At 51.4% G+C, this 13,684-nt stretch overlaps 4 protein-coding genes across 4 annotated transcripts; 2 read left to right on the top strand and 2 right to left on the bottom strand.

Moving 5' to 3' along the window:
* Positions 1-1,038: 1,038 nt before the first annotated feature.
* On the bottom strand, positions 1,039-3,046 carry B0T26DRAFT_736861 (glucose-6-phosphate dehydrogenase; the record flags this gene model as incomplete). The annotated part of the gene is made up of 6 exons (XM_060443376.1): positions 1,039-1,157; positions 1,241-2,180; positions 2,239-2,583; positions 2,645-2,665; positions 2,729-2,801; positions 3,018-3,046. The coding sequence occupies 6 exons, from the start codon at positions 3,044-3,046 to the stop codon at positions 1,039-1,041; spliced, it is 1,527 nt and encodes a 508-aa protein (XP_060302976.1).
* A 2,639-nt stretch (positions 3,047-5,685) lies between these two features.
* Positions 5,686-6,422, top strand: B0T26DRAFT_670431 (ribosomal protein L35A; the record flags this gene model as incomplete). The annotated part of the gene is made up of 5 exons (XM_060439178.1): positions 5,686-5,710; positions 5,842-5,851; positions 6,013-6,108; positions 6,165-6,265; positions 6,325-6,422. The coding sequence occupies 5 exons, from the start codon at positions 5,686-5,688 to the stop codon at positions 6,420-6,422; spliced, it is 330 nt and encodes a 109-aa protein (XP_060302975.1).
* A 1,148-nt stretch (positions 6,423-7,570) lies between these two features.
* B0T26DRAFT_687056 (uncharacterized protein) lies at positions 7,571-9,036 on the bottom strand. Its single transcript, XM_060440926.1, has one exon. It carries the CDS (start codon positions 8,810-8,812, stop codon positions 7,922-7,924), a length of 891 nt encoding a protein of 296 aa, XP_060302974.1. The 5' UTR covers positions 8,813-9,036; the 3' UTR covers positions 7,571-7,921.
* Positions 9,037-11,448: 2,412 nt separating this feature from the next.
* Positions 11,449-12,976, top strand: B0T26DRAFT_736859 (uncharacterized protein; the record flags this gene model as incomplete). The annotated part of the gene is made up of 5 exons (XM_060443375.1): positions 11,449-11,776; positions 11,834-11,914; positions 11,986-12,105; positions 12,174-12,227; positions 12,282-12,976. 5 exons carry the CDS (start codon positions 11,449-11,451, stop codon positions 12,974-12,976), a joined length of 1,278 nt encoding a protein of 425 aa, XP_060302973.1.
* Positions 12,977-13,684: the final 708 nt, after the last annotated feature.

Here is a 13,684-nt window from a genome sequence, read left to right as displayed (position 1 = left end):
TGGTTTCGATGCTCGAGTTCAAAGAACGAGGCACCTTTGCAGTAGAGTGGCACCCAAAGAGGCGGCTGGGGAAGAACGCGATTTGCGGCCTTAAATTAAAGGCCACACCCTAAACCCACCCAAGAGAAATATCCGCTCACCCTTCCTCTTTACTTACCCACCAATCTGGCTGCAACTCCTATCGTTATCATTTATTCTGGAATCCCAGCTTCCGTTCCCTTGTTCAATCATCCACGTTCAGCACGCCCAGCTTTCAAGAGCACTTCTCGTCGCTTAGGTGCATAGGTATCTCTATTTACTTTCAATGTGTTCTTCCTTTTCCTTTCGTGTCGGAGCCCTTCAAGGAAGCGTCTTGTGATTCTCGTACTTAATTCTTTCGTTCTGACAATTCAATTCCATGTCCTCAACCTCGAAGACCACAATCAGCTAAATGCGATCATGTATACTATACCCTTTGTATTTGCAAAGTTGTCCAGCTTATTACATATAATTGAGAGCTTTAACCTCTCTCATTTTCCCGCGCTGCACATATTGATCGATAAAACAACAGCCCTCGAGCCGCAAAGTCACCCGCCAGTCGCATCAAGCCGATCACAAGTAAACAAGTGCCAATGGCTAATGGAACATGTCAATGAATTAGTCGCATCCAGACTATCTATTCCACATGTGTGCGCTGCATGCCGTTGGGATGCCACTGCAGCAGATGTTCAACTCGTTCCTTTCTTGCAAGCCATTACCAACCGCACGACGAACCACGGAGAACTCCAACGACCCTGTCACAGGGAAAGATACATACGTTGCCGTCATCTCTCATCAACCTCGGTTTCAGCCCTGCTACAAGCGCAGCGTGTAGCCCTGTGGCTTTCAGCCCTTAGCGGAGCTTCTGGTTCCAATTATCTTGGAAGCCGCGTGTCCAGATTGACGTTATCATGATCGTGATATGTTCAACTATGTCAAATATTTTTACTTAACAATTGCTCTCAATCAAGCCACCGAATAGCGATCACGAAAACACAACGTCAGGCAGCGTCCAGCTACTCACAACTTGTTTCCCGGACCCAGAGCCGATGTCGTCGGCCATTGGTATCCTGCAGCATCGCTGAACTTGTATCCGTACGACGATGTAAAATCGTCCAGAACAGCAGGCCCTCGGGAGCCTAGGTGCCAGTTGTCAGTATCATCCTTACTTTTTTTTTCTTCTTGTTCTTGTTCTCGAAAATGCAACTAGGGTCTAACTCACCATACGGATACTCCATCGGGATGATTTCCTTGTTGTCATCTAGATAGTGCAAAAGAGGCGTGAAAATCCGCCAGCTAGCATCGAGTTCGTCGTCTCGGACAAAGTTCGAATGATCGCCCTTCAGGCAGTCGAGAATCAGAGACTCGTAAGCCTCTGGGATTTTCAGATCCGAGAATCTTCTCCTGTATGTCAGGTCAAGCTCTGTGACAACAGTCTGCATGGTCAGGCCGGGAAGCTTCGAATTCATCTTGATGTAGACGCTCTCATTCGGCTGAATGCGCATCACGAGCTCGTTCCGGGGAATATCCTTAAAGATCCCCGAAGTAACATCTTTGAACTGCACACGGATCTCCGTCTTTTGCTCATTTAGCGCCTTGCCTGCCTTCATGATGAACGGGACACCATCCCACCGCTCGTTCTTGATGTAGGCAACGAGCGCGCAGAATGTGGGGCAGCGCGAGTCCTTGGGCACAGTGTCGTCCTCCTTGTACGACGGCTTGCTGCCGTCAAGAGACTTTCCGTACTGACCGATGATGACATTCTTGGGCTCGATTGCCGGAATCGCACGAAGAACTCGCACCTTCTCGTCTCGAATGTCTTCAGACGAGAACGAAATGGGCCGTTCCATGGCAAGGAGCGTGAGGACTTGGAGCAAGTGGTTCTGCATGACATCGCGAATGATGCCAAACTCATCAAAGTACCCACCGCGACCCTCGGTGCCAAAGGGTTCCTTGAATGTAATCTGGACATTGTCGATATGGCTCCTGTTCCAGGTGGCGCCCAGGAACGAGTTGCCAAAACGAAGAATGAGAATGTTCTTGACCATCTCTTTACCAAGATAGTGGTCAATCCGGAATAGCTCATCCTCCTTCCAGTCAGGCTCGAGCGACTTCTGCAGCTCGCGAGAGCTTGCCAAGTCTTTGCCAAACGGCTTCTCGACCTGAAACGTTGTTAGTTGCAAGTGCAGCGAGCCTCGGCGCGGCTGCGGCACAACTCACGATGACACGGGCAATGCCCTTCGATGGGTAGCAGCACTTCTTCAGGTGCTGCGACACGATGGTGAAGACACTAGGAGGCAGCGCCATGTAGAAAAGCCTGTTAGTCTCCTTGCGACCGGCCTCCAGCTCTTCAAGGTGCTTGTTCAACTGCGTAAAGGACTCGTCCCGGTCGTACTGGCCCGAAACGTATGTGCAGATTGAGCAAAACTCCTCCAGTTGCTGTTCAATATCCTTGGTCGGCGTCTTGATGTACGACTTGATCCGGCGCTTGTATTCGTCGGCGTCCATCTTCGTGCGCGCATAGCCGACAATCTTGATATCCTTGGGCAGGAACTGGTTTCGGTACTGCGGCAGAGTTCAGTCGCCCCTCCTTTCTGGTCCTGGGAGGGTAGCAGGGCGCACTCACGAGTCCAAAGAGCGCGGGAAACTAGTAAGGGTCAGCCAATTGCGCATAAAATAAATAAAAAGGAAGCAGTCACAAGACACGTACTGTCTTCTTCTTTGCGAGGTCGCCCGAGGCGCCCAGGACAACGATGACGGTGTTGTCCTTGAGCTCGATGGCACTGGCGACCGATTCCTGTTAGCACAGTACCAATATTGTTTTCGGGTTGCAATTTGGCCTTGCTGCTGCCTGGCGCATCGCGTAGGACCTCCTGGAAACCCAAAGGGTGCGAGTTGTTCTCTCGCCCCGAAGGCGATCGGAGAAATAGCTATCCCAACTTGTCCAAGCCCCACTAGCAGTCATGATGCTGAATGGCGGGGTGATGGCGGGCACTTACCCTGCGGAAGAATGCATGTCAGAGGCCATCTTGTCGGACTCGTCTAGCCTCGTTTCCAAATCAAAAATCGGCGACGACTAGATAATGGAGAGGACGTCAATATACAAGAGGGTCCGAGGTGATTTTGGTTGCCCGAGAAAGGAGTGAGGAAGCCTGGCGGATGGAGTTCGATCAGGTTTTGGGGATAATGGTGTTTCTACGGCCTAGGAGGATACTGAGTGATGCGCAGACCAGAGCTAAAGAGCAGGGGACTCGAACGAGGGGGAGCTTACTCAGGGTCCCGCCTTGCGTTGTAGACGCCCCGAAGAGAAGCTTGGACCCATTATATTCAAGCAGGTCTGCAACATCTCTCCGAGGTCTCCGGATGGCCACCCCTTTCTCGCCCTTGCTCAATACTTGATTGCACGATTGGCATGCGAAGAGGACTATAGAAAGGTCGGTCGGCCCTTTTAAAGAACCACTTATTCGTATAACATAGTTGCCCTTGGAGGCTGGCAAAGATGCGGAACCAGCACCGAAACCGAAGTATTCTCGAGTTTGACAGTCGGACTTATGAATGTATTCTACGGGAATGTTGCAATTTATTCCGCAACCCAAAGTGTCCATACCTGAGCGACCTAGGAAAGGTACCTTGATTAGCCTGAGGTACATATAACGTACGGTATTTGATGGGCGTATGTACGGATACAGACCTTTCAATTCCACCGCAAACTGACAGCGGAGTGGCAAAGAGTGAACAGTTTCGTTGACACCCAAGTTCCATGCTTCCCGGATGACAACGCCGGCCGCGGCGATTGTAGCAAGCGACCTCAGTACCTATCCGGTTTGTCAAGTACCCCATTTCAGAGTCTTTCTTTGGCGTTCCAGGATCTGTTGCATCCGTGTCTGGGAAGAAAGGCTGCTACTCTACGCTCAGTGAGGGAGGGGCATGCGGGGTTGATTCTGTTGAGGACGGCGGGGCTATCCTCTTCTCCGTCCATATCGACCGAGTACATACATAAGGTGGTACCTTGGTGCCGGCTTCTGGACGGAGCAGCAGATTCCCATCGAAGCCACTTTCGTTCGCGGAGCGGTTGACCTGTTCGCCCTTCTCAACCTGCGCAGAAATACCGCAGCCATGAATTTAGTCTCGTTTAGGCCAGGGGCTTTGATCTCTAGTCACCCTACCTAGATTTCGCGAACACCGACATAGGCAGAACTCCCTGACAGCGGAAGTCCCGAGATAGTGTGCTTGCGCCAGCTAGTATGCCGGGAGAATGGCCAACCCCACGGTAAAGCCATGTTTGATCATTACCCCAATGGATCTGTTTGCTGGCTGTCCCGCTGCGTGGTTACTTCTATACACCGAAACCCCCAGCCGCTCAACATCAAAAGTCAGGAATCGAAAATAATAACAAACATGGCAATCAAAACTAATCGCTGGCTTTGGTACTAGCCGTAGCAAAAGAGGCCTCCAAACTCCGTATTTCAAAATGCTTCGTAGGCCCGTTATCCTTCTCGTGTTTTATGTTCTGTATTCGACGTTAGGTATGGCACCTACCTCCACTACCTTTGCTAACCACCGCAGTGCAAAGCAAAGGGACCGGAGGCCCCGCAACCTGTGAGCCTTCTCCATCCAAGTCCGAGATCCGGTAGGAGGCCAAGACTTTCCGGTTATTTTGAAAGCAATAGGCAAGGCGCCTATGTCTTGTGCATAGATCTCGCCGCAGTTAGGTCCCGCAGCATCTCCGAGACCCGGTCTAGTTTCCCAACTTGCTGAACTTGAAGCTCTTCTTTCCATCTGTGGGCCATTCCAATTATACCCAAACAAAACACAAGGAAGTTTACGGAGACGAGTAAGAAAGGGAACACAAAAGGCCATTGGTAAGCAGCTCAAATGCGTGAATCATTGGCGCACCAGGTCCTTGAAGCGATCACAGCACATGGTAGTTAATTGATAAGGACATTAGATTCGTACAGGATACTATTTAACGTGAACATTGTGCTTGAACGAACCTAGATACCACGCGGCCTGTGCTACTCCGGACTTGTTTATTAGATTGCCCAAGAAGTTCGAGTACGCGTTTGTCGCCTTCAGCTCAGGATTTCATAAAAGTGCACACAGTGACCCGTAAGGTAAAAGAGTCAGAGAGAGGCTGGAGGTCATCGGGGTATTTCACCTTTAGGGGGAACAAGAGAACAAGCAAATACCAAAGCCACCGGGGCTCCCTTTCATGAATCACCAAGCAGACTTGGGCCAGGCCCTGTTCAAACGGTTGGGTTTTGAGTCTGGATGGGTTGAGGTGAACTGAATCAGAGGTGGGGTATCCGCAAGTCGGCATTTAATTACATCATTTGCGGCTGCCAAAGATGGCGTTCTTGAATGGGGCGCATGTTTTCCCCCACTTCAACGTTATACATACACCGGGTGTTGAGAAAGGAGGCTTGGCAAGTTGTCGGAGACGCGCATATGATAATCCGAGCAACCGAAAACCCAGCCCAAGCCCTACCGAATCGCACCACGCAATTTTACGAATTTACTTGGGGCATCGAAGTGCAGAGCCACAACCACGTCGCCTAACCAGGACTCCGGATCAGCATCGTCTTTGTCGAAGACATTTTGCTGAATCGCCATTCATCGTGGCACCGAGGAAATACTAATCGAGCCGGAAACACCTCGTCAGTCAAGATGCCTACCGAAGCTGGCCACAGATGTGAGACGACCAACCCCATTTTTCTTTTCGCGATGTCATCGGCATGTCGTCGCGGTCGCGATCGCGACTGCTGCCAATATTGATACCACGAACTACCTTGCATCAATTGATCTCCGCTAACTTTGTTCTAGTATATGTGAAGTGAGTACCATTCCAGAACCCGAACACATGATGCGACGCATGCGAAGCCAACACCGAGTTGCCACTCTGGCGAACCTTGGCACGAGCATATGGGCTTTCCCATCGACCTTTGGGGACAGGGTCACTACTGGAACCGATGGGCTGATAATGATGCTATTTAGGGGTCGCCACCTGAGCTACCAGCGCGGCCGCCGGAACACCCACCCCCGGACCAGCCTCGTCAAGATCGAGGGTGTCGATGATACCGCTGCTGCCAAGTATGTCACCCACACGTCCTTGGTATAAGACGCAGAATGTTGACCCAGAGATGCAGCTTCTACCTTGGCAAGAAGGTCGCATATGTCTACCGGGGCCAGAAGGAGATTCGCGGAACCAAGATCCGCGTTATTTGGGGCAAGGTGACGAGACCACATGGTAATACCCAATATGATTCTCTCAACTTGACTGAAACGCCTTGTGCTGATTGACTCTAGGCAACTCGGGTGTAGTGCGCACGAAGTTCGCCACCCCCCTCCCCGCGAAGTCTTTTGGCGCGTCCGTTCGCATCATGCTCTATCCCTCGTCGATATAAGCAAAAGGGTCAGGCCGGAGTTGGTTGGTAAAGATGGTTCATGATTTCGGTGCATCCGGGTTAGGCAAGGACTCAACAAACAAGCCCTGCTACTAGCATTCAGATCAAGGCAAAACCAAATATGACATTGCGATTTGGGGACCCCACAATCTTGGGTGTAAACAGCAGTTCGTTGGAAGGATTCAGGGCAACTCAATGGAGAATTCACTTTTTCTCATGTCAAAAATAACTGAATCCGCCCCGAGCTGATGATGTCTTACAGAGCATCCCTCACATGTCGTGGGGTTGTGGGAAGATAGCCCTGCGGCGTCTAACTCTTTGGAGCATACTTCAACGTGCTGAGTGACATTCCCAAAACAAGTGTTGTGAAAGTTGTAAGCTCGACCTATACAAAAGTGCAGAGCTCCTCTGAACATATTTGTCTGGTTTATGTTCGGTTAGTGAAAGGCGCGACCTCTGTTCGCTGATGATCCCATCTGCAACCTGGGAAGCTGGCGTAGATTCAGTTTATACCCAAGTGCCAGGAATCCGCTTCGAGCAAATTACTTCGTCTATTATCGAGTTTCCGGAACTCTGTCTTAGCTCAAGAAAGTCTTGAGCCGGACCATCCCCAATTTTGTGGCTTTTTATCCGTATCCGATGCATCACCATCGGAAGGTGAGCTTTGCACGAAACGGGACGCCACAGCAACATTTCCCGGGGCACGCGAGCCAACTGGTGGGGAGCCCGGGGGTAATGTATTTCAAACATGCGAGATCAAAAAAGAGTAGCATTGAGCCTCCCGATGTACGACCAAGCAGCTTTCCAACCAGAGGTGTTTATCGATAACCGCTGTGTTGGTCGGAGAAGGGTATAACAAACACCGTTTAAGATGGTCTCAGCACATAATTGACCCGAGTTTTATCATCGGGTTCTTGCGGCGTTCGACACTTGCTCTAACAGCCACGGCCATAAGCATACCACTCTCTCACAAACTCAACAAGAAGAACCGAGTGTTCCGGTGTAATTCTGATCATCTGGAAATCTCCTTGAAACAGTCGTGGCTTTCTATTCAAGACATCTCCGGCCCGGCCGGACCACAACCACAACCACGACCGCGACCGCGACCGCGACCAACGTCCCCCACCCCCTCCTCCCTCCTCCCCCCTCACCACAGCCACGCCGCCGCCGCCGCCGCCGTTAGCTTGTTAGCCAGGGGCTGGTATCCCAGGGTACACTGCAACCAGATCATGACGATCTAATGGGCGAGAGTTGAGGTAGGCCAAAACTCTCCGAAGCTGCCGGGCTGTCTGTGAAGGGTATGAGAGTGCCATGGGGTGTTGGTTCATTTTCATAAGTTCTTACCTATCATCTGTGCATTGTTACGGCGTGTATGTACAGGAGTAACATTACGCAAGACTGTGGTTGGGACTCACATGAATGGTATCCGTAGATGGGAAAGGTTTTTTAAGTCTCGACTCCAACCTCTCCAGCCTTACCATTCCCTAGCGCTTGTGTTTTCATTTGCATAAATATAATGTAGCCCGGGGTTGTCCATTTCGAAAAATACTCAAGCTCCCATAGCCTTTCCGTCCGTGTCCACCAACATACGCACCAAGAAAGGACGGATAGGGGGGATTTGGAGGGGGTTGATTGCGGTACTCCAGGCTTAGGGCCGTAGGTTTCTCTCGAGAAGCTTGGACGAGGTACCACAAGAACCTACTTTTTTGCCATAGTATTATAATGTTGTTCTCGTCTTCAGGGGTATCAATATCTTGGAAACAGCCCGAGAGACGGACGTGGCTCGTCTCCTGTGCGGCAATGCGCCCACGTCTGGTCTTGATTGTAACCGCTCGCTCCTGCAGCTTGACCGGCCACTGCACCGGATGTTCTAGGTTTTGGAGGTCGGTAAGGCGACAGTGGACGGGACAGCAAACCTCGAATGGCAGATCCAATCCCGCGTTGTCGCCGTTCAGACACTTACGGGGCCCGACACAGGCGACCGCTCGGATAGATACAGGACTGGGCAACCAAAGTTCTCCTGTGAGTTGACAAAAGTGACCTTTTCCTTGGCCAGAGTCACGATGCCGAGGCTGAGCATCACCAACCATCACCCCATCCTTAAGGAAATGTCCTGGATACAATAGTACCATATATCTAGGTAACTTCTTCAAACAGCCAATGAGTCTCATATACATGTATACAATTATATTCCCAGGCGTGCCTGAAAACCGCAGCGGCGCCGTCCTCTCAATTGTTAATCTCAACCACTTGCCGTATTGCTGTGCCTTGGGAGACCCACGACCCGCTTTCCAGGTTTGTTGGAAGTCCAGACACGGAAGATAGGGCGAAGCCCGTGCAGCCTGTGTGTGCTTGATTTGCATATTATGTCCAAAAAAGGCATCTTCCATTTTCGCAGGTTGTCAGGCCGGTTTTCCATTTCTTCCCAGTGCCCGACTTGTTGTGAGACCGACGCTTGGAATAATATTAGGGCAGGCATTAAACTCATATAGGCGAGGAAGGGGCCGTTTACGCCACTAGCTTCCGTCATGATGATCGATGGAGTTTTCGCAACGACCTAGTCAAGGCCGGGATGCTCCTCCGGGCTTTGGTCTAATAGTACTAATCCTGCTGATGAACCTAGCAGATGCCGCTAAACGAATGTACGGGGTACAGTACATACATATCCGTCATTCCACCTTTTGGGTTTGAATTGCCGCACTTCGTATTCTGCAGACTGCAGGCTGCAGCACCTAGCTACTCGCTGCAACGCACCCGTTGCATTCGTATTTCGTGGCATAGGTCGATGGTGTGTCGCTGGCATGGGAATCTCAAAAATGGTATATACCTACCCATGTTGGTACGGGTACTGTATCTCAGTTCGGAGGCTGGTCCATGTTCTCTCCCCGCCTGGGGTGGAAGCGCTCGTAGCTCTCACAAAGAGTTTGAAACGCCAGACGGAGGATCATCAACGCGGACGCCAACAATGACACATGCCAGGCATGAAGAAATCACTTTGGATTACCTATCAAAGAACATTTTCCGCTTATTACCCGTAAGCCTGGGACTCATCCCTGATGGGCCCTTGAGCTGTGAGTAACTGTGCCTCTTCGTAGCTGAGTGCAGCAAATTTGGGCCACACATTCCTCATGATAATGTCGGGCCTCTCTCTGCGGTTGGTCGCGGGGGCCTCACAGTCGCCGCGTGTCCCTTTCAGAGGCGCAGCCTGCTTTTGCCCTTGTCTTCATTATCTTGCTTGGGTGACCCGAACCTGCCGACCCGCACCAGACCCGACATCCGACCCAAATACGTACATCCACCTCGTTGCTAAATCAGGGCAAGGGGTGGCGTCCTCAGAGTCCCCAAGTTCGCTCCCGTCCCGTCACTAGAGGCCGTAACAGCACACTCCTAACAACAGCGCATCGACCGCCACATCAGTGCGAGGCAATGATATGGATCCGGGTAGCTGCGGATCCCACAACAGATCGACTTTGCGTTAGGTAAGGATGTAGTGGACTGTTAAACTCGTGTCAGAGCCTCCGTACTGCATGTTACTTCGGGGAGGAGAGCACGAAAGACCAAACAGCCGGAGCGCAAATCTGAGGGGTGTGGTGTGGGCAGTTCCCGAGGTCTCCACTGCTCGCATCGGGCGTTGGCCTCATGCAACCAACTCAGTGCTCACCCCCCCAATCCACACGGCAACCCGACTGCATCCGGATAACACTGTAAATCATTCTTAAGCATACGAGGCCCGCCACGGGTTTAAGCAGTTTTCTACCTTCTCCTAAAACCTTTGGGCCTCCAGACAGCTTGTCGTGACCCATCTGTATATTTCGCATTTGGTTTACGTCCTTTCGTTTAAGTGGAGTACAGCGTGGCTCCTTGAGCTCCAAGTGACTGGTTTAACCTTTCGTTTGCTTTGCGAACCTTTCTCGTATAAACCTGGGTTGCCCGTCTTCACACGCCACCCCATTTTCGATATAGTACACTCAACTTCAGCAGCATTTTGGGTTACTAGCGAACTTTCCCTAACCAAGGCTTGTGTGCGCGAGACGGGACTGTCAATAGGTAAGCACCAAATTGCACAGCACTAACCCATCCTGACGGCGGCCTTTAATTATATTCCTGCATGGTGCAGGACTTAATGAGAGCCAGTCTCAGGAGAGCCGGCTTTGAAAGGTCTCGGCGGCTTTACTAACAAAGATCGGATTCAGAGAAATCAACCCATCGCCATCAGCATCGTGCTCTGAACGCCATTTTCCCAAGTAGCTGGGACGGGCAGCGACAGGCATCCCTGTTTGACAAGGCACCGCCCTGTGGTCCTCTTCAAATCCTCGTGGGGGATCCTCTTGCTCGGTGGAGCTCTGAATCCTGACGTCAGCGATCAAGTGGCGAAACCCCATCGCAGTTGGATTGAGCTCTTTCTCCGGGGGGTCCTAAACCGTCGATTTCGTTACCTGCATCTCGGCGGATATAAAACAGATAATTGAATATCTGGAGACGACACAAACCTGCGCCGGGAGCTTCGTTTTTTTGCCTGAGCGGGATCTGTCGTCTACGTGCGGCGGGTGTTACTTGTGCACAAAAGCAACACTGTCGCATTGGAAAAGCTCACCAGCCGGAGAAATCAATTCACCCCTGTCGCCATCTTATCGCCGTCCTTGCCAGGCACACTGTTGTTGCTGAAGAGACCTGTTCCTTTTTGGCTAGGCTAGGTCTTTGGGCCGTTTGCCACTGCGCGTCTTTGGACACATCCTAGCCACGCGACCCGCTGCCTTGATTTTCCACGCTTCTGCGACACGATAGCAGGCATTTGTGGTCCACTGCGACCTGACAACAGGGGGCCCCAACCATCAAGGCCCACCTCCGCGAAAGCCAGCTCCCTCTTAGCCTGGTCCTTCACTCCTCCCGCCACCACGAACTGCCATATCAGTTTTCCACAGCCAGGATAGACCAATTTTAGACTCGTTGCAGGCCCAAACTGCACCCCTTTCACGCCAGCTCAAGGGGATATTAATTTAAGTATCGCACCTGCCCATCCATTACGATGGCAACCTCGAGCAGTCCACCTCCGCCCGCCCCTCCTCACCAGTTTCTCCAGGGCCAAACAGAATATCAGCAGCAGCAGCAGCAGCAATACACGTCACAGTACTCGCCGCAGTATTCGCCGCAGTATCAACCTGTTGCAGTCGCGCAGCCCCAGAAGCCTAGCCCGACGACCCGAAAGTCCAGGAGCTTCAGCTTCAGGTCGGATAAATCTCACGGCTCCCACAACAATAACAAGATCGACCTGACCGAGACATCAGCAGAGAAGGAGGCTAAACGACTACACAGCAAAGCAGACCCACGGCTAGCCATGGAAGAAGCAGAACCTTGTGGGTCACCATCCTCCGCGCTTTCTCCATCTCTTTATGCAGCTAACAAGGTGATAGCTGAGGTTGCTGCGACGGTCAAATCTTCACTTGCACCTCTCCGGGGCATCGCACTCAAGGACGCCTATGGCAATCCAATCTGTATGTTGCGCAATTCTGGCGCATGATTATGGCGCTGCCCTGATGCAAGGCTAATTTACCGTGTGCCATAGCTGATCCGGACCTCTCCAACCCCACCCGAAGTCGCTGGGAACGTCCGTTAGACACAATTCGAAGCTTCGAGGCTGCAATTGACGGTGGGTATGATAAAAGGCGGTCGATTCTTCGTTCAGGTAAGCCCCAGCCCTGCTTAACATGACTCCCACATCGATTCGCAAGACCAAATCTAATCGCTACCCAGACTCGGAATCAGTCGCATGGGGCAACAACCGACGGAGCAGCTATTATGGCGGCAGTAGGCTTCCTCTTCGTCCTCGACTGCAATCGTGACTAACAGTATCTGCAACAGATGGCGGTAATGCACGGTTTTCCCACGATAGCTATTATAATACCCGCCCTCAGTCCACGATGTACGGGAAAAACATGGAAGGGAGTCAACAAGATTTGAGGCAGGGCGGTATGGGGCAGCGAGATGCCTATCAAGAACAACAGTCGGGGCAGAACAACGCATATGGCTCAGGCCCACCAATTTCGGGTAGGAGGACATATCCAAGGATGGCCTCTGAGCCACAGTTTGCATCATCACACCGACTGCAACAAGTTCCGGCCGATTATCCGCTCCCGATTAACCATCGATCGTACGAGACAGTCGCATCTGCGTCGGGCAGCGGTTCATCAGCAGAGCCATTGGGATATCAGACAGATCCTACGAGCAGTGACAACAGCTCGCTCGATCGCATGCAGGCTGTGCCAAAACGTCTGCCGGAACCGGTGAACGACTACGGTATCGGGTTTGGCTCAAATATGCCATACCAGCCACCCACATTCACTGTGGGCGTCCAAGATGCCAATGCGAATGGTGGAGAGTACAACGGCTATTCTAATGGCACCCAGGACTATGGTGTCCCGCCACCTCAGCTTCCTCCGAAGGATCGGGGCGTGATACTAAGGAAAGCGATGACCAGCGACTATAGCCAGCAACGACCCACGCAACCGGAAAAGCGAAAAAGCTGGTTCACACGGCGGTTTAGCAAGCAAGCTTAACTGTCTCTGAAGACCCTGATTTTGGAAGCGGCGCAATTCCCGGCTTGTTCTTTTCGTATGCCTGGGGATCGGGATGGTAATTTAATTCACGAAGATGAGGGTGGCGATCAACTCATCGGGGAAGATTTTATTGTTGGAGAATATGTCACGAACTGTCGGAGTACGTGGTTCAAAGATTCCTGGGAAGATTGACACCAATGCAATCAGCGGGTTTCCCAGCTTGGCCCTAAGCAGCTCAATGGTAGAGTGATGTATTGGAGGGCATATGCGCAAGGCCTTCACTTTTATGTTTATGGCGCACTTAACGGTTTATGAGATTACGAGGTATAATAGGAGGGCTGTCTTGATGATTTGGTGGCTCACCTGGACGACCCTCTTAAGTCTTTATTTGGCACTGTACCTTCTTCACAATGCGGGTATATAGACGAGTCGCGGCTAGTTGAAAGCGACAGTTTCTTGGGGACGATTAATTCCCTTTCTCTTTGTCACAAACCTGAATGGTTTAGCGACACATCTGCATATCCAAATAAAGAATATATCATTTGTGAACCTGGCAGCCAATCCAAGCTCGTCATCGACGTTAGGAAGTACAAGTGCGCGACTTGGGATATCAGTCAATTGGTCATGCATGATTTATGTATGGCATGTGGCAACAGTGAGTGATCGTTTTTATATCGGAGCCAATGCGAAGGCACGGATGGGTATAAG

Source organism: Lasiosphaeria miniovina (genome assembly GCF_030549165.1).
Source record: "Lasiosphaeria miniovina strain SMH2392-1A chromosome Unknown B0T26scaffold_1, whole genome shotgun sequence".
NCBI classification, from domain to species: Eukaryota; Fungi; Ascomycota; class Sordariomycetes; order Sordariales; family Lasiosphaeriaceae; genus Lasiosphaeria; species Lasiosphaeria miniovina.
Note: the sequence above shows the minus strand (reverse complement) of the source record. Positions and strands in the feature narration are given on the sequence as shown.

Bases quoted from the DNA above. Each gene is read 5' to 3' on its own strand.
- B0T26DRAFT_687056 (XM_060440926.1), bottom strand. From the start codon at position 8,812: ATGGAAGATGCCTTTTTTGGACATAATATGCAAATCAAGCACACACAG.